This window comes from Panulirus ornatus, chromosome 59, assembly GCF_036320965.1.
Source record: "Panulirus ornatus isolate Po-2019 chromosome 59, ASM3632096v1, whole genome shotgun sequence".
NCBI lineage: Eukaryota > Metazoa > Arthropoda > Malacostraca > Decapoda > Palinuridae > Panulirus > Panulirus ornatus.
The window spans coordinates 8,778,108-8,803,367 of NC_092282.1; the positions used below are offsets into that span (position 1 = coordinate 8,778,108).

Sequence of the window (25,260 nt, forward strand, 5' to 3'; positions counted from 1 at the left end):
ATAAAGTAGTCCCAAACATTGTTCTATGGATGTGAACCTAGGACCTTAAATATAAAAGAAATGAAGAGCATAGACATGTTGAAAATGAAATGCCTTATGATGAAATGTGGTATAAGGCAAGCTGATCACATATGAAATGGCTGAAAAAGAGAAAGGCGTGTTAGTAAGCAGTCTGATTGAAAGAGCTGACTAGGGTGTGCTGAAAATAGTTTCGATATATGGAAAGGATGAGAGAAGAATGAATGAGTAATATAATCTGTGTCAGAAGTGGAGGGAGTATAAGGAAGGGGATAATGAGATGAAAATGGAAGGATGGACTGAAGGACGCTTTGGATTTTGGGGACTGAACATTCAAGAGAGTGAAAGGCATGCATTGGATAGAATGAATTGGATTGGTTTGGTAAATGGGGCCAACATTTTATCATAACTTATCAATTATCCACAAAAAGACAAAAGCAATAACATTTCTGGATTTCCAGAAAGCATTCAACAAAGTCTTCCACAAAAAAATTGATGTACAAAGTCTGCCTTGGGGATTGATTACTGGTTGCATTCAATACCAACGAAGACAAAAGTGATAAGTATGATATTTCTGGACCTCCAGAAAGCATTTGGGGATTGCTGGTTACATAGGAAATTGGATAGAAGCCTGGTTACATGATAGAAAGCAGAGGTGTAATGAATGAGGAATCATCACTGTGGTCACCCATTATTAGTGGAATCCCCCAGGGATCCATACTTGGGTCTATACTTTTCATCATTCATATTGATGACACTGATGTAGGGCTAAATAGCCTAATGTCCAAATTTGCAGATGACACAAAAATCGGCAATGCCATGTTAACTGAAAAAGATATGCTAAGACTACAAGAGGACCTAGACAAAATTGCTAAATGGTCTAGCAAATGGCAAATGCCATTTAACATCGATGAATGTGAGCTGCTACAAGAAGGAAACCAGAACAAAAAATCTGGTCATGAACTGATAAGCCACAAGACAAAAGACACCCCTAGAATGAGAGATCTACATGTCGCTGTCTCCAATAACTTTAAATTCTCCCAACATTGCAATGAAGCTGCTAAGAAAGCAAATAGGGTGTTAGGGTTTATAATTAGAAACTTTACATACAAAAACAAGGATGTGCAATATTGCCACAGTACTCAAGTCTACTTAGACTACACCTCAAATATGCAGTGTAGTTTTGGACCCCCTCACTTAAGTATAGACATTCTTAAATTGGAAACAGTGCAGCGAAGAACTAACTAAATTGATTCCCTCTTTGCATAACAAACCACATGAGGAGAGACTGTGGGAATTAAACTTGTTCCCTCTAAGCAAGAGGCACCGCTGGGGTAAATTAATACATATATTTTTTTTTATTTCTTTATCACACTTTGTCGCTGTCTCCCGCATTAGCGAGGTAGCGCAAGGAAACAGACGAAAGAATGGCCCAACTCACCCACATACACATGTATATACATACACGTCCACACATGCAAATATACATACCTATACATCTCAATGTATACATACATATACACACACAGACATATACATATATACACATGTACATAATTCATAGTCTGCCCTTATTCATTCCTGTCGCCACCCCACCACACATGAAATGAAATCCCCCTCATGTGCGCGAGGTAGCACTACAAAAAGACAACAAAGGCCACATTCGTTCACACTCAGTCTCTAGCTGTCATGTATAATGCATTGAAACCACAGCTCCCTTTCCACATCCAGGCCCCACAGAACTTTCCATGGTTTACCCCAGACGCTTCACATGCCCTGGTTCAATCCACTGATAGCACGTCGACCCCGGTATACCACATCGTTCCAATTCACTCTATTCCTTGCATGCCTTTCACCCTACTGCATGTTCAGGCCCTGATCACTCAAAATCTTTTTCACTCCATCTTCCCACCTCCAACTTGGTCTCCCACTTCTCCTTGTTCCCTCCACCCCTTAAAAGATTCAACAATGTCATCATTCAAAATTCTTTTTACAGTAGCGTCAGCACTACTGATGAGAAAAGTAAATTAAAACTTCCAGGTCACAAAGTTAATCTGGACTGTGCAAAATATTCTTTTTATAACATTGCTGATGTGTGGAATTAGCTCTCAAATAATGATGTTCAGAGCAACTCCCTTAATGTCTTCAAAATTAAGCTTGATCACTCTCTGGTAACAATTAATTCATTTAATCAGTCAGCATAATGCAGTAGCATATCATGTTACCTGCTCAACCACTGATCTCTCTCTAGCCATGCTGCACAGTGTAACATACCAAGACTGATTGACTTATGACACCTGCTTTGAGAAAACAATCAAGAATTACTGTATCATTCTTCAACATCAAGAATAACAAATGCATGGTAAGTCAAGTGGCAGGAGCTCAAGTTAATCCTTAGTATTATCTTTCTAACAAAAAAAGGGATACATCTCACTGGTGATGAGATGCATAGCATATTCATGTTCATTCTACGTTATGACTTTCCTATAAAAATTTCGTTCAGGCTAATTAACCCAAGGCATTTTTTCAACCTGTTTTCCTGCTGGCATGTGCCAGAGGGAGTGGAGGTTTAGCCTTTGCTTTGCTACCCCTTTCTACTACTGCTTACTCTCCAGGACCTAGGCATTCTGGACTTTTGATGATGTACACATAGCAAGGATCAATCTCACCCGAGGAAATCATGAGCTTTAAGATATTCATTTCAACCTTATCAAAAGAAATTTATATCGAGCATGTATCAAACTACCCTTGAACAAATCATGCATCAAGCTACAGAAACATTTGAAGCATATGAGTAAGCAGCATAAAATTATTTCCTTTGAGGATATTCCTTCACATCTAACTTCACAAAATTTTCAACATTTTTTTTTATAAAATCAATGCTGAGAAGTCGAACATAGTTATCATTCTTTTGAATAACAAAAACATCCTGATTTATTCTCATGTTAACAGTAAATTCCATTGAAAACTTGCATGTGTAAAGCTTAGCTACTATAAATTTGCAAAATAAATTGCTGAAAAGGTCCTAACTGAGGAGTAAGACTTCTTTCTGTACCTTGAGAAATTGTATGGGAGGGTACTGATTGAGAGGGTAAAGGCATGTACAGAGCATCAGACTGGGGAAGAGCAGTAAAGTTTTAGAAGTGGTAAAGGATGTGTGGATCAGGTGTCGGCTTTGAGGAATGTGTCTGAGAATTACTTAGAAAAACAGATGGATTTGTATGTAGCATTTATGGATCTGGACAAGGCATATGATAGGGTTGTCAGAGATGCTTTGTGGAAGGTCTTAAGAGCATATGGTGTGGGAAGCAAGCTGCTAGAAGCAGGGAAACGTTTTTACCAAGGATGTAAGGCATGTTTACGAGTAGGATGAGAGGAGAGAGACTGGTTCCTAGTGAAGGTCGGTCTGCATCAGGTGTGTGTGATGTCCCCATGGTTGTTTGATTTGTTTATGGATGGGGTGGTTAAGGAGGTAAATGCAAGAGTTTTAGAAAGTGAAGCAAGTATGCCGTCTGTTGGGGATGAGAGGGCCTGGGAAAAGTCAGTTGTTGTTCACCATGTTCACCAATGATACAGTTCTGGTGGCTGATTTGGGAAAGAAACTGCAGAGGCTGGTGACTGAGTTTGGAAAAGTGTGTGAAAAGAGAAAGTTGAGAGTAAATGTGAATAAGATGAAGGTGATCAAGTTCAATAGGGTTGAAGGACAAGCAAATTGGGATACAAGTTTGAATGGAGAAAAACTGGAGTAAGTGAAGTGTATTAGATATCTGGCAATGAATGGAACAATGGAAGCGGAAGCAAGTCACAGGGTGGTGGAGGGGGCGAAGGTTCTGGGAGCGATGGAGAATCTGTGGAAGGAGAAAACATTATCTCGGTGGGCAAAAATGGGTATGTTTGAAGGAACAGTAGTTCCAATAATACTGTGTGGTTGCGAGGCATGGGCTATAGATAGGGTTGTATGGAGGAGGGTGGATGTGTTGGAAAGGAAATGTCTGGGGTCAATATGTGGTGTGAGGTGGTTTGATCGAGTAAGTAATGAAAGGTAAGAGAGATGTGTGGAAATTAAAAGTGTGGTTGAGAGAGCAGAAGAGCGTATGTTGAAATGGTTTGGAGATATGGAGAGAACGAGCAAGGAAAGATTGACAAAGAAGATATATGTGTCAGAGGTGGAGGGAACAAGGAGAAGCGGGAGAAATACTTACCAACCTACATAAAGCTAAAAGTAGAATATGTGTCTCAAGTTTGGTCACTTCAACTAAGGGAGCACAAAGAACTAATAGAAAGGTCCTAAAGGTGGGAAACAAAGATTGTACAAGAATTAAGGGAGCTGAGTGACAGGGAAAGGTTGAAGCCTTTAAATTTGCCAACCTTGGAAGAAAGAAGAGTGAGGGGTGACCTTACCACAACCTTTCAGTCTTTAAAATAAATCAATGATATGGACAGTGAACAGTTCTTCAAGAGATGTATGGATAAAGCAGCCATAGGATATGTGACATTAAGCAAGAAACTTGTTAAAAAAAAAAAAGGTGTAATGAAGTACTTTTATAGTATAAGGGTGGTGGATGAATGGAATACAATAACTGAGGACATAACTAATAAAGATAGCATATATAAATTCAAAACACTGTATAACAGTAGGGAATGCCCAAGAAACAGGGCCATGAGTGTAAAACTCCTTCCCCATACAGTTCAAATGGGTAATTACATATATGATATACCAACAACCTCTCCTGATTTCTTTGAATTAAGAACGCTTTTTGAAGAAGTCTTAGACCTAACTAGCTAACAGATCAAGCATCTATAGAATGCTTCATCCTAAACATGATAAAGCAACCTCATATTCAAAGATCATTACATATGTTCAGCAGAATAAGTAAATGAATAAAAGTAACAGGATGTATTGCCTTCTTAGTACAGTACAGTTAACTACTTTTACTTTTTTTTCATAAATACAAAGTATGCTGTCAGTGTATAGTTATCCAACTTTGCCAAACACAAATGCCTGTTTAGGATCCCTCTTTGGTATTATCGGTGTTCTGATGATATCAGATATAAAATATAGTAAAACCTCAGTTATCTAAAATGCTTGGGGAATCAACTGCTTCAGATAAAATTTCTTGTAATGTGAATTCTTAAATACATTAAATCATTAATAATTTTCATATTCTAAAATATTTCATCAATTTGTAATCATTTTACATTGGGAGAATATCAATACATGTAAGCAAATACACACAACTAGATGCCTTGATTTTCTTCCGCCCAGTGATGTAAATAGTCATCATGCTGATGCAGAAGTCTTCCTTAAGTGCCATCTTGACTTTGCCCTTAGTCAACCATCTACACAATTCCATTGTCTTTTCAAGGAATTAAAATGTTCCCCATGGTTTGTGTACAGGTCTTGCTCTACAAAGCACATGGAAATTGTAAACAACCACAGCACCACAAAACACCAAGTGGTGAGTACACTAATCGCTGCAGTGCACTGTACACACAATTTGAGGAGCCGTCATTTGATTACTGACAATGCTTGGTAGAAACCATTGTCCACAACAGTAATCCATAGTGCACAAAATAAACAAATGTGCAAAAACTGTACACATCATTGCTCTACAAAGCACATGTAAATGGTAAACAACCACCAGCATCACAAAAAACCGAGTGGTGAGTACACTAATTGCTGCAGCGCAGTGTACACACAATTTGAAATATTCCTGTCTTTTTCAAGTTTTTCATTTTTTCAGATAATTGAGGGTTGCCAATGGAACTGAAAAATATACATTATTTTGAACATTTCGTTGTCTCAAATTACAGATAACAGAGGCTTACTGTACATCCCCACTTCACCAAATGTAGTAAGTCCATAAGAGACATGTTTAAAGATAGTGACTAATATCTCACAGCACACTAAAAGTCCACATTTCTAAGCATTTGAGATAATTTCAACATGTGTGTTCATGGCACAGGCAACAAGTGACTAAAACTCTGCTCCATATTCTTCTGCTCCACAGTGCTGCACGGTGACTGACACAGACAAAGGCTGAATTTGGTTACAAGACTTGCTAGACACTCATCACAATTCTAAATTCTACCTTATCACTAAGGTCATTGGAATAAAAAAGAAAAGGAAAAATATTACCCTGTAGCAAGGTTATTCATCACCAGTGCACTTAAATAGAGAGAATACTCATCTGGTGTGAGCAAACCTATGCTCAAATGCTACACATATATGAAGTCATGTTCATATCAGCATTAAGTGATAGTTTTAAAACTATTTTGTGACTTTCTTTAGATGGTTCATAACTAATTAACTTGATGCCAGTGGGTGGCATGAGGATAGTCTAGATGTCACTCACCATCAACTTACTCTTTGATGGATGGCCCTACAGCTAAACTGAAGGTCTTGCAAAGGTTCTGTACCTGCTTGTTAAGTGCAGAAATTCAAATGCAAGAAATTGACTAAATCTGTTAATTTACTCATCACAACAATGATGTATACAACTTGGCATCATTTGTATCAAGAGCTTTTGAGGAGTAAAAAGTACATATATAATGGATTTAAGAAATGACAGGCAATATTCTGGAAAATGCCCCATTTAATAAAATATCATGAATGACTTGTGTGTTTCTTGAGATCTAAATCTCAAAACAAAATCTGCAACATGGCACAGTGACAATTACAACTCAATGGACAAAGCAATAGAAAAGTATCTAACATGTGGAATTTTATATCATCAAGCAGTTAAATTCTGGTTTCCTTAAAAGCAATAAGTTAGAAGTTATGGCTGAATTATGCAAGTACTCCTGACCTAGCAAATGAGGTCACTATTTCTTTGTCACTAAAAGCAGATGCATTAACATGCCAGGAGACAGCTTAGAGCAGACTAAACTCTCCTTTCTGGCTTATTGAGCTGGAATATTCCAAATCTTAAAAAAATATATATATTTAGAAGGCAGTCATTTACACAAGTAATTTCCTCTGATAATTTCTACTCTGAAATAAAAGTAAACTGGAGGGTCACAATGCAAACAATTCTGATAAAGTTAGTTTGAAAGTTTTATGTTCAAAAGTATTTTTAAGTGCATTAAGAAGACCATTTTATTTTCTTTGCTAATAAGCCATTTTTCAAGTCCATCGCAAGCCCATTCCACAGGCAAAAGCTCTTGCCATCATTATGTACCTGGAACACAGTTAATAAGGCTGCCCAAAATGAGTTAAAATTACTCTTTTGTTCTGAGGTAAATTTTCCACCAAATATCTGCATTCCAAGAAGAGCAAAAATAAAGATGAAGAGGAACAATATAACTAGCAGTGACATGATGGACCGACACTGGGATACAAGTGAGTGGACCAAGTTGCTCATGGACCGCCAGTACCTGAAATAACCAAAGGGACCATTGGGATTAGGGCCTATGCTAAAATGAGAAAGAAGTAAAGAACTATATCAAAAGTATGTGGTTTTCAATTAAAGATCAAAAAATGACAGGGATATGCAATTACCTCATTTATCATTATACCAGAAGTCCGTGTGTTAGTCTATAAATGAGAATAAAATTTAAAGCCAAACTCTGGAAATGATGATGACAGGAGTTTTGAAGTTTAATGATTTATAATTTTGACAGACAATATAGAAGAAAAGAGATCTGAACTAAATAAGCAATCACAGATGTGATAAATACTGCCTTTTGTGCAGTCCATTAGTCAAATATATTGAGTAATACATCAGTTATCTATATCATCCCTGGAAATTCCAGTATCAAAGATAGTTTTACAAATGTGTAGAAAAAGATGGCTGAAAAAGTCCAGATTTGGTAAATAAGTTACACAAATGAATGATGTACTATCTGCCTGCAATGAATGAAAACAATCTAATAAAAGGAAATCTTTAATGGTTATGACTGTTTGAGCTATGGAAACTTTATGCCTAACTTTTCAGGGAAAACTCCTTTGGATGCAAAATATTGTGGAACCTTAAAGGGTATTATCCTTATATCGACTAACCATGATGCAACAGGCCCCTAGGCTATCCAACCAGGATTTGCCATTAAAGACTTGCTCTTTAGGTGCCTTACCACCCATCACTAATAGAAAGACCAACCAGTCACTGAATTTTTGACAATTTTCGGTAGAAGCTGAATGGGAATGAGATAAAGGCAAGGAACATGTGTGGCAAGCCCTGAATGGAAAATCCTGAATGAGTAACTCTTGGAACATATTTTTTGAAAACTGGTGGGTGTGGTTGCAATAGCAGTTAGGTGGAAACATAGTATAGGACGTTTCTCTTTACTCAAACATTATCATAATGGACAATCTCCTCTCTTTAATCAAGAAAACTTTAACACTGAGCATGTTAACAGATACTGTTTGCCTTTCTCATTTGACTATAAGCTTAACCTAGTCACTGATTTATGTAAAAGCCACCAACAATAAAGTCCCTCCTTACTCTGTATTTGTCCTAGATCAAATCATGCTATGATCACTTGTCCAACTAATTCAAAAGCAATTACAAATACAAATTACACAGAGGAAAATGTCCCTCCTAATTACATAAGATACTGAAAATAGGAAACAGAAAACTTCATTAAAATCCTTTAAGACTAACAAGTCTGAACTAACCAGCTACTACCAATGTTCACGATGTGGATAAAAATATTTCTATTGGAGGAGCAATAACCCAAGGTAGAATAGAAACTAGGATGCTACAATATCTTTCTTTAAAAGCAGCAATGTGATTAAATACCAGAGCAGATAATATATGAAACCTAGGTGATATATGTCATCTATCAATACTTTAGTAATCTGCAAACATGCTCAAGTTGCCTCCTTAGGATAAAGATTCAATTATCAAAACTGAACAAGAGGGAAAAACTAAGTATGGACTGAAAGAATAGCACATTCCTTCTCAGTTTTATATTTTTAATATACAATAAAGTAGTGTTTAAAGTACACTTCTAGACAGACAGCAAACAGTACCTAAAGGGTTTTCTGAAACCAACCATAACAGCGAAACTTTTGAACATTCTAAATCATACCAAGAGCTCTTCAAAATCTCAAAAGGGTAAAGTTTAAAATCAAGCATGAAAAAACATCTATCAATGAACAGAAATGCAAATTTGCTCTTAATGAATTATAATTTACTTGAGGAAACATTGTATGATTACTATTTGTATGTTACAGGGAGAGAGTTTTATGCCAAAGTTATCCTAAGTGGGCAAATCAGAAAGGGTAGTGAGTGGTGGGATGAAAAAGTAAAGTTGTTAGTAAAAGAGAAAAGAGGCATTTGGATGATACTTGCAAGGAAGGAGTGCAAATGACTGACAGATGTATACAAGAAAGTGGCAGGAGGTCAAGAGAAAGGTGCAGGGGTTGAAAAAGAGGGCAAATGAGAGTTGGGGTGAGAGAGTATCATTAAACTTTTGTGAGAATAAAAAGATGTTTTGGAAGGAGGTAAATAATGTAAATAAATGTTTATCTGCGGCAGGGGTGTGTGATGTCCCCATGGTTGTTCAATTTGTTTATGGATGGGGTGATTAGGGATGTAAATGCATGAGTTTTGGAGAAAGGGGCAAGTATTGGGTCCATTGGGGATGAAAGGACCTGGGAAGTGTCAGTTGTTGTTCATCAATGATACAGCTCTAGTGACTGATTTGAAAGAGAAACTGTAGAGGATGGGGACTGACTTTGGGAGTGTGTGAAAGGAGAAAAATGAGAGTAAATGTGAATAAGAGCAAGGTTATTAGGTGTATTAGGATTGAGGGACAAGTTTATTGGGATGAAAGTTTGAATGGAGAAAAATTGGAAGTGAAGTGTTTTAAATCCTTGGAAGTGGATTTAGCAGCAAATGGAACCAATGAAGTGGAAGTGCATCACAGGGTGAGGGAGGGGGCGAAGGTTCTGGGAGCGATGAAAAATGTGTGATAGGAGAGGACATTATCTCGGAGAGCAGAAATGGGGTATGTTTGAATGAAAAGTAGTTCCAACGATGTTACATGGCTGTGAGGCATGAGTTACAGATAGGTTTGTATAGAAGAGGGTGGATGTGCTGGAAATGAAATGTTTGAGGAAAATATGTGGTGTGAGATGGTTTCATTAAGTAATGAAAGGGTAAGAGAGATGTGTGGAAATAAAAAGGGTGTAGTTGAGAGAGTAGAAGAGGGTGTGTTGATATGGTTTGGACATATGGAGAGAATGAGTGAGGAGAGATTGACAAAGAAGATATATGTGTCACAGGTGGAGGGGACAAGGAGAAGTGAGAGACCAAACTGGAAGTGGAAGAATGGAGTGAAAAAGATTTTGGGCAATTGGGGCCTATACATACAGGAGGGTGAGAGGCATGCAAGGAATAGAGTGAATTGGAACGATGTGGTATACTGGGGTCGACGTGTTCTCAATGGACTAAACCAAGGCATGCAAAACATCTGGTGTAAACCATGGAAAGGTCAGTAGGGCCTGGATTTGGAGCTGTGGCTTCAGTGCATTACACATGACCGCTAGAGACTGAGTGTGAATAAATGTGGCCTTTATTTCTCTGTTTTCCTGGCGCTACCTCGCTGAAGCAGGGGGTAGCGATGCTGTTTCCTGTGGGGTGGGGTAGTGCCAGGAATGGATGAATGTAAGCAAGTATGAATATATATCTTTATTTACTTATATAAATATCCCATGGGGATAGGGGAGAAAGAATACTTCCCACACATTCCTCACATGTCGTAGAAGGTGACTAAAGGGGACGGGAGTGGGGAGCTAGAAACCCTCCCCTCCTTGAATTTTAACTTTCTAAAAGAGGAAACAGAAGAAGGAGTCATGCGGGAAGTGCTCATCCTCCTCAAAGGCTCAGACTGGGGTGTCTAAATGTGTGTGGATGTAACCAAGATGAGAAAAAAGGAGAGATAGGCAGTGTGTTTGAGGAGAGGAACCTCAAGGGTAAAGGGGAAAGTGGTTTGGGAATGTCTTGGGAGACAAGTCAGGGGTTAGTGAGAGGACAAGAGCAAAGGAAGGAGTGGCACTACTAAACAGGAGTGGTGGGAGTATGTGACAGAGTGTAAGAAAGTAAACTCTAGATTGATATGGGTAAAACTGAAAGTGGATGGAGAGAGATGGGTGATTATTGGTGCATATGCACCAGGGCATGAGAAGAAAGATCATGAGAGGCAAGTGTTTTGGGAGCAGCTGAATGAGTGAGTTAGTAGTTTTGATGCACAAGACCGGGTTATAGCGATGGGTGATTTGAATGCAAAGGTGAGTAATGTGGCAGTTGAGGGAATAATTGGTGTACATAGGGTGTTTAGTGTTGTAAATGGAAATGGAGAAGAGCTTGTGGATTTATGTGCTGAAAAAGGACTGGTGATTGGGAATACCTGGTTTAGATAGTGAGATATACATAAGTATACATATGTTAGTAGGAGAGATGGCCAGAGAGCGTTATTGGATTACGTGTTAATTGATAGGCGTGCGAAAGAGAGACTTTTGAATGTTAATGTGCTGTGAGGTGCAACTGGAGGGATGTCTAATCATTATCTTGTGGAGGCGAAGGAGAAGATTTGTAGAGGTTTTCAGAAAAGGAGAGCATGTTGGGGTGAAGAGAGTGGTGAGAGTAAGTGAGCTTGGGAAGGAGACTTGTGTGAGGAAGTACCAGGAGAGACTGAGTACAGAATGGAAAAAGGTGAGAACAAAGGACGTAAGGAGAGTGGGGGAGGAATGGGATGCATTTAGGGAAGCAGTGATGGCTTGCGCAAAAGATGCTCGTGGCATGAGAAGCGTGGGAGGTGGGCAGATTAAAATGGGTAGTGAATGGTGGGATGAAGAAGTAAGATTATTAGTGAAAGAGAGGAGAGAGGCATTTGCACGATCTTTGCATGGAAATAATACAAATGACTGGGAAATGTATAAAAGAAAGAGGCAGGAGGTCCAAAGAAAGGTGCAAGAGGTGAAAAAGAAGGCAAATGAGAGTTGGGATGAGAGAGTATCATTAAATTTTGGGGAGGATAAAAAGATATTTTGGAAGGAGGTAAATAAAGTGCGTAAGACAAGGGAACAAATGGGAACATCAGTGAAGGGGGCTAATGGGGAGGTGATAACAAGTACTGGTGATGTGAGAAGGAGATGGAGTGAGTATTTTGAAGGTTTGTTGAATGTGTTTGATGATAGAGTGGCAGATATAGGGTGTTTTGGTCGAGGTGGTGTGCAAAGTGAGAGGGTTAGGGAGAATGATTTGATAAACAAAGAGGAGGTAGTAAAAGCTTTGCGAAAGATGAAAGCTGGCAAGGCAGTGGGTTTGGATGGTATTGCAGTGGAATTTATTGAAAAAGGGGGTGACTGTATTGTTGACTGGTTGGTAAGGTTATTCAATGTATGTATGACTCATGAGGAGGTGCCTGAGGATTGGTGGAATGCTTGCATAGTGCCATTGTGCAAAGGCAAAGGGGATAAAAGTGAGTGCTCAAATTACAGAGGTATAAGTTTGTTGAGTATTCCTGAGAAATTATATGGGAGGGTATTGATTGAGAGGGTGAAGGCATGTACAGAGCATCAGATTGGGGAAGAGCAGTGTGGTTTCAGAAGTGGTAGAGGATGTGTGGATCAGGTGTTTGCTTTGAAGAATGTATGTGAGAAATATTTAGAAAAGCAGATGGATTTGTATGTAGCTTTTATAGATCTGGAGAAGGCATATGATGGAGTTGATAGAGATGCTCTCTGGAAGATATTAAGAATATATGGTGTGGGAGGTAAGTTGTTAGAAGCAGTGAAAAGCTTTTATCAAGGATGCAAGGCATGTGTACGTGTAGCAAGAGAGGAAAGTGACTGGTTCTCAGTGAATGCTGGTTTGCGACAGGGATGCGTGATGTATCCATGGTTGTTTAATTTGTTTATGGATGGGGTTGTTGGGGAGGTGAATGCAAGAGTTTTGGAAAGAGGGACAAGTATGCAGTCTGTTGTGGATGAGAGAGCTTGGGAAGTGAGTCAGTTGTTGTTCGCTGATGATACAGCACTGGTGGCTGATTCATGTGAGAAACTGCAGAAGCTGGGGACTGAATTTGGTAAAGTTTGTGAAAGAAGAAAGCTGAGAGTAAATGTGAATAAGAGCAAGGTTATTAGGTACAGTAGGGTAGAGGGTCAAGTCAATTGGGAAGTAAGTTTGAATGGAGAAAAACTGGAGGAAGTGAAGTGCTTTAGATATCTGGGAGTGGATTTGGCAGTGGATGGAACCATGGAAGCAGAAGTGATTCATAGGGTGAGGGAGGAGGTAAAAGTTCTGGGAGTGTTGAAGAATGTGTGGAATTCGAGAACGTTATCTTGGAAAGCAAAAATGGGTATGTTTGAAGGAATAATGGTTCCAACAATGTTATATAGTTGTGAGGTGTGGGCTGTAGATAGAGTTGTGCAGAGGAGGGTGGAAGTGATGGAAATGAGATGTTTGAGGACAATATGTGGTGTGAGGTGGTTTGATCGAGTAAGCAATGAAAGGGTAAGAGATATGTGTGGTAATAAAAAGGGTGTGGTTGAGAGAGCAGAAGAGGGTGTTTTGAAATCCCATAAACAAATTAAACTACCATGGGGACATCACACACTCCTGCAGCAGACTAGCATTCACTGGGAACCAATCACTCTCCAATCTTCCTACTCATACATATGCCTTACATCCTTGGTAAAAACTTTTCACTGCTTCTAGCAACTTACCTCCTGCACCATATACTCTTAAAACCTTCCACAAAGCATCCCTATCAACCCTATTGTATGCCTTCTCCAGATCTATAAATGCTACATACAAATCCATTTGTTTCTCTAAGTATTTCTCACATATATTTTTAAGCAAACACATGATCCACATATCCTCTACCACTTCTGAAACCACAATGCTCTTCCCCAACCTGATGCTCTGTACATGCCTTCACCCTCTCAATTAATACCCTTCCACATAACTTCCCAGGAATACTCAACAAACTTATGCCTTTGTAGTTTGAACATTCACCTTCATCCCCTTTGCCTTTGTACAATGGCACTATGCATGCATTCTGCCAATCCTTAGGCAATACACCATGATTCATACATACACTGAATATCCTACCCAACCAGTCAACAACACAAGTCACCCCCTTTCTTAATAAATTCCTCTGCAACACCATCCAAACCTGCTGCCTTACCGGATATCATCTTCCACAAAGTTTTTACTACCTCTTCTCTCTTCACCAAATGACTCTCCCTGCCCCTCTCACTTCGTACATCACCCCAACCAAAAGAACCTATATCTGCTACTCTATCATCAAACACATTCAACAAACCTTCAAAATACTCACTCCATCACTATCTGTTATCACTTCCCTCTTACTCCCTTCACCAATGTTCCCATTTGTTCTCTTGTCTTATGCACATTATTAAATTCCTTCCAAAACATCTTTTATTCTCTAAAATTTAATTCAATGATACTATCTCACTCCAACTCTCATCTGCCCTCTTTTTCACCTCTTGCACCTTTCTCTTGACCTCTTGCCACTTTCTTTTATACATCTCAATCATTTGCACTATTTCCCTGCAAATACTGTCCAAATGCCTCTTTCACTAACAATCTTACTTCTACTCACTACCCTTTCTAATCTGCCCACCTCCCACCTTTCTCATACTGCATGCATCTTTTATACATGCCTTCACTGCTTCCCTAAATACATCCCATTCCTCACCCTCTCCCCTCACGTCATTTGCTCTCACCTTTTGCCATTCTACACTCAATCTCTCCTGATACTTCCTCACACAAATCTCCCTTCCAAGCTCACTTACTCTCACCACTCAATTCTCCCCAACATTCTCTCTTCTTTTCCGAAAGCCTCTGCAAATCTTTGACCTCGCCTCCACAAGATAGTAGTCAGACATCCCTCCTGCTGCCCCTCTCAGCACATACCTTCCATAAGTCTCTCTTTTACACGCCTATCATACATGTATATTTCAAGTTTCTAAAAGGAGAAACAAAATAAGGAGTCATACGGGGAGTGCTCATTCTCCTTAAAGGCTCAGACTGGGGTGTCTAAATGTGAGTGGATGCAACCAAGATGAGGAAAGGAACCTAGATGTTTTGGCCAAGAGTGAAAAAGAAGCTCAAAGGTTTGGGAGTGGTTTGGAAATGTCTTGGGGGTAAAGTCAGGGGTTGCTGAGAGGAAAAGAGCAAAGGGATGAGTAGCACTACTCCTGAAGCAGGAGTTGTGGGAGTATGTGATAGAGTGTAAGAAAGTAAACTCTAGATTGATATGGGTAAAACTGAAAGTGGATAGAGAGAGATGGGTGATTATTGGTGCCTATGCACCTGCTCATGAGAAGAAAGGTCAAGAGAGGCAAGTGTTTTGGGAGCAACTGAGTGACAGTAATGGGTGATTTTAAGCAAAGGTGAGAAATGTGGCAGTTGAGGATATAATTGGTGTACATGGCATGTTCAGAGTTGTGAATGGAAATGGTGAAGAGCTTGTAGATTTGTGTGCTGAAAAAGGACTGGTGACTGGGAATACCTGGTTTAGAAAGAGAGATATACACAAGTATACATATGTAAAAAGGAGAGATGGCCAGAGAGCATTATTGGATTACTTGTTGATCAACAGGAGTATGAAAGAGCAACTTTTGGATGTTAATGTGCTGAGAGAGGCAACTGGAGGGATGTCCGATCATTATCTTGTGGAGGCAAAGGTGAAGATTTGTGGAGGTTTTTAGAAAAGAAGAGACAAGGTTGGGGTGAAGAGAGGTGAGAATAAGTGAGCTTGGAAAGGAGACTTGTGTGAGGAAGTACCAGGAGAGATTAAGCACATAAATGTACATACAAAGACATATACATATATACACACGTACATAATTCATACTTGCTGTCTTTATTCATTCCCATCGCCAGCCCGCCACACATGAAATGACAACACCCTTCCCCCGCACATGCGCAAGGTAGCGCTAGGAAAAGACAACAAAGGCCACAAATTCGTTTACACTCAGTCTCTAGCTGTCATGTATAATGCACCGAAACCACAGCTCCCTTTCCATATCCAGGACCCACAAATCTTTCCATGGTTTACCACAGACGCTTCACATGCCTTGGTTCAATCCACTGACGGCACGTCAACCCCGGTATACCAAATCATTCCAATTCACTCTATTCCTTGCACGTCTTTCACCCTCCTGCATGTTCAGGCCCTGATCACACAAAATCTTTTTCACTCCATCTTTCTACCTCCAATTTGCTGTTCCACTTCTCCTCGTTCCCTCCACCTCTGACACATATATCCTCTTTCTCAATCTTTCCTCACTCATTCTCTCCATGTGACCAAACCATTTCAATACACCCTCCTCTGCTCTCTCAACCACACTCTTTTTATTACCAAACATCTCTCTTACCCTTTCATTACTTACTCGATCAAACCACCTCACACCACATACTGTCCTCAAACATCTCATTTCCAGCACATCCACCCTCCTCCACACAACCCTATCTATAGCCCACACCTCCCAACCATATAACATTGTTGAAACCACTATTCCTTCAAACATACCCATTTTTGCTTTCCAAGATAACGACTCAACTTCCACACATTTTTCAACGCTCCCAGAACTTTCGCCCCCTCCCCCACCCTATGATTCACTTCCGCTTCCATGGTTCCATCCGCTGTCAAATCCACTCCCAGATATCTAAAACACTTCACTTCCTCCAGTTTTCCTCCATTCAAACTTACCTCCCAACTGACTTGTCCCTCAACCCTACTGTACCTAATAACCTTGCTCGTATTCACATTTACTCTCAGCTTTCTTCTTTCACACACTGTACCAAACTCAGTCACCAGCTTCGGCAGTTTCTCACCCGAATCAACCACCAGTGCTGTATCATCAGCGAACAACAACTGACTCGTTTCCCAAGCTCTCTTGTCCACAACAGACTGCATACTTGCCCCTCTTTCCAAAACTCTTGCATTTACCTCCCTAACAACCCCATCCATATATATATATATATATAGGGTGTTTTGGTCGAGGTGGTGTGCAAAGTGAGAGGGTTAGGGAAAATGATTTGGTAAACAGAGAAGAGGTAGTGAAAGCTTTGCGGAAGATGAAAGCCGGCAAGGCAGCAGGTTTGGATGGTATTGCAGTGGAATTTATTAAAAAAGGGGGTGACTGTATTGTTGACTGGTTGGTAAGGTTATTTAATGTATGTATGACTCATGGTGAGGTGCCTGAGAATTGGCGGAATGCGTGCATAGTGCCATTGTACAAAGGCAAAGGGGATAAGAGTGAGTGCTCAAATTACAGAGGTTTAAGTTTGTTGAGTATTCCTGGGAAATTATATGGGAGGGTATTGATTGAGAGGGTGAAGGCATGTACAGAGTATCAGACTGGGGAAGAGCAATGTGGTTTCAGAAATGGTAGAGGATGCGTGGATCAGGTGTTTGCTTTGAAGAATGTATGTGAGAAATACTTAGAAAAGCAAATGGATTTGTATGTAGCATTTATGGATCTGGAGAAGGCATATGATAGAGTTGATAGAGATGCTCTGTGGAAGGTGTTAAGAATATATGGTGTGGGAGGAAAGTTGTTAGAAGCAGTGAAAAGTTTTTATCGAGGATGTAAGGCATGTGTACGTGTAGGAAGAGAGGAAAGTGATTGGTTCTCAGTGAATGTAGGTTTGCGGCAGGGGTGTGTGATGTCTCCATGGTTGTTTAATTTGTTTATGGATGGGGTTGTTAGGGAGGTAAATGCAAGAGTTTTGGAAAGAGGGGCAAGTATGAAGTCTGTTGGGGATGAGAGAGCTTGGGAAGTGAGTCAGTTGTTGTTCGCTGATGATACAGCGCTGGTGGCTGATTCATGTGAGAAACTGCAGAAGCTGGTGACTGAGTTTGGTAAAGTGTGAGGAAGAAGAAAGTTAAGAGTAAATGTGAATAAGAGCAAGGTTATTAGGTACAGTAGGGTTGAGGGTCAAGTCAATTGGGAGGTGAGTTTGAATGGAGAAAAACTGGAGGAAGTGAAGTGTTTTAGATATCTGGGAGTGGATCTGGCAGCGGATGGAACCATGGAAGCGGAAGTGGATCATAGGGTGGGGGAGGGGGCAAAAATTCTGGGGGCCTTGAAGAATGTGTGGAAGTCGAGAACATTATCTCGGAAAGCAAAAATGGGTATGTTTGAAGGAATAGTGGTTCCAACAATGTTGTATGGTTGCGAGGCGTGGGCTATGGATAGAGTTGTGCGCAGGAGGATGGATGTGCTGGAAATGAGATGTTTGAGGACAATGTGTGGTGTGAGGTGGTTTGATCGAGTGAGTAACGTAAGGGTAAGAGAGATGTGTGGAAATAAAAAGAGTGTGGTTGAGAGAGTAGAAGAGGGTGTTTTGAAGTGGTTTGGGCACATGGAGAGGATGAGTGAGGAAAGATTGACCAAGAGGATATATGTGTCGGAGGTGGAGGGAGCAAGGAGAAGAGGGAGACCAAATTGGAGGTGGAAAGATGGAGTGAAAAAGATTTTGTGTGATCGGGGCCTGAACATGCAGGAGGGTGAAAGGAGGGCAAGGAATAGAGTGAATTGGAGCGATGTGGTATACCGGGGTTGACGTGCTGCCAGTGGATTGAATCAAGGCATGTGAAGCGTCTGGGGTAAACCATGGAAAGCTGTGTAGGTATGTATATTTGCGTGTGTGGACGTATGTATATACATGTGTATGGGGGGGGTTGGGCCATTTCTTTCGTCTGTTTCCTTGTGCTACCTCGCAAACGCGGGAGACAGCGACAAAGTATGAAAAAAAAAATATATATATATATATATATATATATATATATATATATATATATATATGTGTGTGTGTGTGTACGTGTAGGAAGAGAGGAAAGTGATTGGTTTTCAGTGAATGTAGGTTTGCGGCAGGGGTGTGTGATGTCTCCATGGTTGTTTAATTTGTTTATGGATGGGGTTGTTAGGGAGGTGAATGCAAGAGTTTTGGAAAGAGGGGCAAGTATGAAGTCTGTTGTGGATGAGAGAGCTTGGGAAGTGAGTCAGTTGCTGTTCGCTGATGATACAGCGCTGGTGGCTGATTCATGTGAGAAACTGCAGAAGCTGGTGACTGAGTTTGGTAAAGTGTGTGAAAAAAGAAAGTTAAGAGTAAATGTGAATAAGAGCAAGGTTATTAGGTACAGTAGGGTTGAGGGTCAAGTCAATTGGGAGGTAAGTTTGAATGGAGAAAAACTGGAGAAAGTAAAGTGTTTTAGATATCTGGGAGTGGATCTGGCAGCGGATGGAACCATGGAAGCGGAAGTGAATCATAGGGTGGGGGAGGGGGCGAAAATTCTGGGGGCCTTGAAGAATGTGTGGAAGTCAAGAACATTATCTCGGAAAGCAAAAATGGGTATGTTTGAAAGAATAGTGGTCCAACAATGTTGTATGGTTGCGAGGTGTGGGTTATGGATAGAGTTGTGCGCAGGAGGATGGATGTGCTGGAAATGAGATGTTTGAGGACAATGTGTGGTGTGAGGTGGTTTGATCGAGTAAGTAACGTAAGGGTAAGAGAGATGTGTGGAAATAAAAAGAGCGTGGTTGAGAGAGCAGAAGAGGGTGTTTTGAAATGGTTTGGGCACATGGAGAGAATGAGTGAGGAAAGATTGACCAAGAGGATATATGTGTCGGAGGTGGAGGGAACGAGGAGAAGTGGGAGACCAAATTGGAGGTGGAAAGATGGAGTGAAAAAGATTTTGTGTGATCGGGGCCTGAACATGCAGGAGGGTGAATAGAGGGCAAGGAATGGAGTGAATTGGATCGATGTGGTATACCGGGGTTGACGTGCTGTCAGTGGATTGAATCAGAGCATGTGAAGCGTCTGGGGTAAACCATGGAAAGCTGTGTAGATATGTATATTTGCGTGTGTGGACGTATGTATATACATGTGTATGGGGGTGGGTTGGGCCATTTCTTTCATCTGTTTCCTTGCGCTACCTCGCAAACGCGGGAGACAGCAGCAAAAAAAAAAAAAAAAAAAACAATGGAAGCAAGGGGAGTGGGGGAGGAATGGGATGTATTTAGGGAATCAGTGATGGATTGCGCAAAAGATGCTTGTGGCATGAGAAGAGTGGGAGGTGGGTTGATTAGAAAGGATAGTGAGTGGTGGGATGAAGAAGTAAGAGTATTAGTGAAAGAGAAGAGAGAGGCATTTGGACGATTTTTGCAGGGAAAAACTGCAATTGAGTGGGAGATGTATAAAAGAAAGAGACAGGAGGTCAAGAGAAAGGTGCAAGAGGTGAAAAAAAGGGCAAATGAGGGTTGGGGTGAGAGAGTATCATTAAACTTTAGGGAGAATAAAAAGATGTTCTGGAAGGAGGTAAATAAAGTGCGTAAGACAAGGGAGCAAATGGGAACTTCAGTGAAGGACGCAAATTGGGAGGTGATAACAAGTAGTGGTGATGTGAGTGGTGATGGAGTGAGTATTTTGAAGGTTTGTTGAATGTGTTTGATGATAGAGTGGCAGATATAGGGTGTTTTGGTCGAGGTGGTGTGCAAAGTGAGAGGGCTAGGGAAAATGATTTGGTAAACAGAGAAGAGGTAGTGAAAGCTTTGCGGAAGATGAAAGCCGGCAAGGCAGCAGGTTTGGATGGTATTGCAGTGGAATTTATTAAAAAAGGGGGTGACTGTATTGTTGACTGGTTGGTAAGGTTATTTAATGTATGTATGACTCATGGTGAGGTGCCTGAGAATTGGCGGAATGCGTGCATAGTGCCATTGTACAAAGGCAAAGGGGATAGGAGTGAGTGCTCAAATTACAGAGGTATAAGTTTGTTGAGTATTCCTGGTAAATTATATGGGAGGGTATTGATTGAGAGGGTGAAGGCATGTACAGAGCATCAGATTGGGGAAGAGCAGTGTGGTTTCAGAAGTGGTAGAGGATGTGTGGATCAGGTGTTTGCTTTGAAGAATGTATGTGAGAAATACTTAGAAAAGCAAATGGATTTGTATGTAGCATTTATGGATCTGGAGAAGGCATATGATAGAGTTGATAGAGATGCTCTGTGGAAGGTATTAAGAATATATGGTGTGGGAGGAAAGTTGTTAGAAGCAGTGAAAAGTTTTTATCGAGGATGTAAGGCATGTGTACGAGTAGGAAGAGAGGAAAGTGATTGGTTCTCAGTGAATGTAGGTTTGCGGCAGGGGTGTGTGATGTCTCCATGGTTGTTTAATTTGTTTATGGATGGGGTTGTTAGGGAGGTAAATGCAAGAGTTTTGGAAAGAGGGGCAAGTATGAAGGCTGTTGGGGATGAGAGAGCTTGGGAAGTGAGTCAGTTGTTGTTCGCTGATGATACAGCGCTGGTGGCTGATTCATGTGAGAAACTGCAGAAGCTGGTGACTGAGTTTGGTAAAGTGTGTGGAAGAAGAAAGTTAAGAGTAAATGTGAATAAGAGCAAGGTTATTAGGTACAGTAGGGTTGAGGGTCAAGTCATTTGGGAGGTGAGTTTGAATGGAGAAAAACTGGAGGAAGTGAAGTGTTTTAGATACCTGGGAGTGGATCTGGCAGCGGATGGAACCATGGAAGCGGAAGTGGATCATAGGGTGGGGGAGGGGGCGAAAATTCTGGGAGCCTTGAAGAATGTGTGGAAGTCGAGAACATTATCTCGGAAAGCAAAAATGGGTATGTTTGAAGGAATAGTGGTTCCAACAATGTTGTATGGTTGCGAGGTGTGGGCTATGGATAGAGTTGTGCGCAGGAGGATGGATGTGCTGTAAATGAGATGTTTGAGGACAATGTGTGGTGTGAGGTGGTTTGATCGAGTGAGTAACGTAAGGGTAAGAGAGATGTGTGGAAATAAAAAGAGCGTGGTTGAGAGAGCAGAAGAGGGTGTTTTGAAGTGGTTTGGGCACATGGAGAGGATGAGTGAGGAAAGATTGACCAAGAGGATATATGTGTCGGAGGTGGAGGGAGCAAGGAGAAGAGGGAGACCAAATTGGAGGTGGAAAGATGGAGTGAAAAAGATTTTGTGTGATCGGGGCCTGAACATGCAGGAGGGTGAAAGGAGGGCAAGGAATAGAGTGAATTGGAGCGATGTGGTATACCGGGGTTGACGTGCTGTCAGTGGATTGAATCAAGGCATGTGAAGCGTCTGGGGTAAACCATGGAAAGCTGTGTAGGTATGTATATTTGCGTGTGTGGACGTATGTATATACATGTGTATGGGGGGGTTGGGCCATTTCTTTCATCTGTTTCCTTGCGCTACCTCGCAAACGCGGGAGACAGCGACAAAGTATAAAAAAAAAAAAAAAATATATATATATATATATATATATATATATATATACATACATATGAAGACATTACATACATACACATGTACATATTTATACTTGCTTGCCTTCATCCATTTCTGTTGCTACCCCACCCCACAGGAAAACAGCATCGCTATCCCCTGCTTCAGTAGGGCAGTGATAGGTATACAAACAAAGGGCTAAATTCGTTCACACTCAGTCTCCAGCTGTAATGTGTAATGCATCAAAACAACATCTTCCTATCCACATCCAGCTCCACAGACCTTATCATGGTTAATCCTAGATGCTTCACATGCCCTGGTTCAGTCCACTGACAGCACCAATTGCTAAAAATCTTATTCACTTCATCCTTCCACCTCCAATTTGGTCTTCCGCTTCTCCTTGTTCCCTCCGCCTCTGACACATATGTCCTCTTTGTCAATCTTTCTTGCCCATTCTATCCATATGTCCACACCATTTCAACACACCCTCTTCTGCTCTCTCAACCACTCTCTTTTTATTTCGACACATCTCCTTTACCCTTTTATTACTTACTCAATCAAACCACCTCACACCACAAATTGTCCTGAAACATTTCACTTCCAACACATCCCCCTCCTCTGGAGAACCCTATCTATAAGCAATGCCTAACAATCATATAATATTGTTGGAACTACTATTTCTTCAAACATACCCACTTTTGCTATATGAGGTAACGTTCTATGAAATATTCTTATTTTTGATTATTTACACATATGAAAATACACAAATAAACTAAAAACCCAACAACACTCTAAAAGTTGAATTCAAAATCCTAATTTGATAAATCACTAGGACATCGGCTTCAAAGCAATGATAACGGTTCAAAAACTAATTAACTACGATATCAGCTCCTATGATGCTATCAGTTCTAGAACCAATCAACTAGGGTATGAGCTCCTACACATGCTAACATTTCAAAAATTAATTAATCATCTAATATAAACTTAATCAAAGTTATCAGTTCCAAGGGAATGCTAACAGTACAAAAACTGATTAACTAAGACATAAGCTCCTAGAAATGCAAACTCTTCAAAAACTGATTAATCATCCAGTAAAAACTGAATTCAAGATCATCCTGGAAAAGATTTCGAATTATTTTATCTTTCTTAGTTTCACAAATCTATATCATTAGCTGCTTTTTTATAGTTGCTAACTTGGTAATTCTATGTTCAGTGAATGTATTAGGTCTAAAAATGTACTCTGACTGACATCACTAACTGATGAATTATATAATAATAAGAAAATAACATTTACCTTGTGGTAAAATGAGTCTTTCATTGTGGCATGTTGAGTCTTATCACTTGATTTTCAAATCTACTTGAAATGTTATGTGGAAAATTTCTCACCTAGTAACATGAATCAAATCTGAATGATATATAAGATAAACCAGGCTATAGAAAAACATATACATACATTTTTGAGTTTTTAGAAAATTTATATTCTAAGCTATTGGTAACTTTTGGGGCTCTCGCATGGCTTTAGCAACCCAGAATACTATGGCACAATTATTTCAAAATAATGCCTTCCTATGACTACTTAAGAATTAAAGGAAGAGACAAATAAAGCAAACAAGTTCCTTTAGAGACTGAACTAATCAGGAAAATACAGCAACACTTACTTAGTAACTTTGAAGACTCTCAGGAGCCTGACACAACGGAGCACAGATACTCCCAGAGGCGGCATGATCTTAGTGGTGGTGAGCACCACCTCAGTGATACTACTGATCACCACAAAGCAATCAAAACGGTTGAATAACGATACAAAGTAGCCCTGAAAATTAAGAGAATGTGATATAATCTTAAAAGCTAACTACCATATTTACATCTGCTTTACAAATCTTTTTTCATAATTTTTCATCACAAGTTCTAAGCCTTAGGGAGAATCCTCTACAAAAATCTTTTTAATGTTCCTTTCATTTGAAATAGTTGAAGGTTCAAACAATTATGCTTATAATGATTACATATACACTAAAAATTCAAGAATATCTGTAGTTGTCACATATTTCAAGCAGTAATAACTGGCCTATCAAATGAAAGAGAATGTGAAAAGGAAGAGCGATCCTTCAGTAACTGTATGCACTAAAGCAATATAAGAAGGGAATGAGGTTGCGACACAAGAAGGGGTAATGAAAGATGAAAAATTTTCTGAAATTCAGTTCTTATAGAAAATATTTTCAACTCTGACAATTACTAAATTCTCTGACCTGTTATGTTTATACAACTTGTGCAGACAGACAAATGTAAGGCATGTAACCAAAATATTTATCTAAAACACCATCTTGGCTAAACAAACAAAAAAAGAACACTAATTAGGACAAAGAAATATAAAACATCACACATCCATCATGTAAACTCACTGTCACTGAGAACCGCTCATCTTCTGTTCCTGCTCCTACAAATAAACACACACACACACATTATATATATACATCCCTGGGGATAGGGGAGAAAGAATACTTCCCACATATTCCCTGAGTGTCGTAGAAGGCGACTAAAAGGGAAGGAAGCGGGGGGGCTGGAAATCCTCTCCTCTCATTTCTTTTTAATTTTCCAAAAGAAGTAACAGAGAAGGGGGCCAGGAGAGGATATTCCCTCAAACGCCCAGTCCTCTGTTCTTAACGCTACCTCGCTATTGCAGGAAATGGCGAATAGTATGAAAGAAATATATATATATATTATTTATCATATTTATTTTGCTTTGTCGCTGTCTCCCGCATCAGCGAGGCAGCGCAAGGAAACAGATGAAAGATTGGCCCAACCCATCCACATAAACATGTATATACATACACGTCCACACATGCAAATATACATACCTATACATCTCAACGTATACATATATGTACACAAACAGACATATACATATATACACATGTACATAATTCATACTCTCTGCCTTTATTCATTCCCATTGCCACCCCACCACACATGAAATAGCAACCCCCTCCCCCCACATGTATACGAGGTAGCGCTAGGAAAAGACAC

The 25,260-nt window shown here is 40.1% G+C and overlaps 1 protein-coding gene across 45 annotated transcripts in view; it reads right to left on the reverse strand.

The window, feature by feature from the left end:
- LOC139767191 (muscle calcium channel subunit alpha-1-like) overlaps positions 1-25,260 on the reverse strand; it is a 1,449,841-nt gene that overhangs the window by 716,677 nt on the left and 707,904 nt on the right. For 44 of the 45 annotated variants that reach the window (XR_011717010.1, XM_071696301.1, XM_071696297.1 and 41 more), the window contains one exon: positions 23,898-24,049. Coding sequence is in view for 44 of the 45 variants with exons in the window: in XM_071696301.1 (XP_071552402.1) it covers positions 23,898-24,049 (152 nt within the window). In the remaining variant the exon portion in view is untranslated. Of the gene's footprint in view, positions 1-7,199; positions 7,396-23,897; positions 24,050-25,260 lie in introns of all 45 variants that reach the window. The other variant, XM_071696265.1, reaches the window with a different exon arrangement.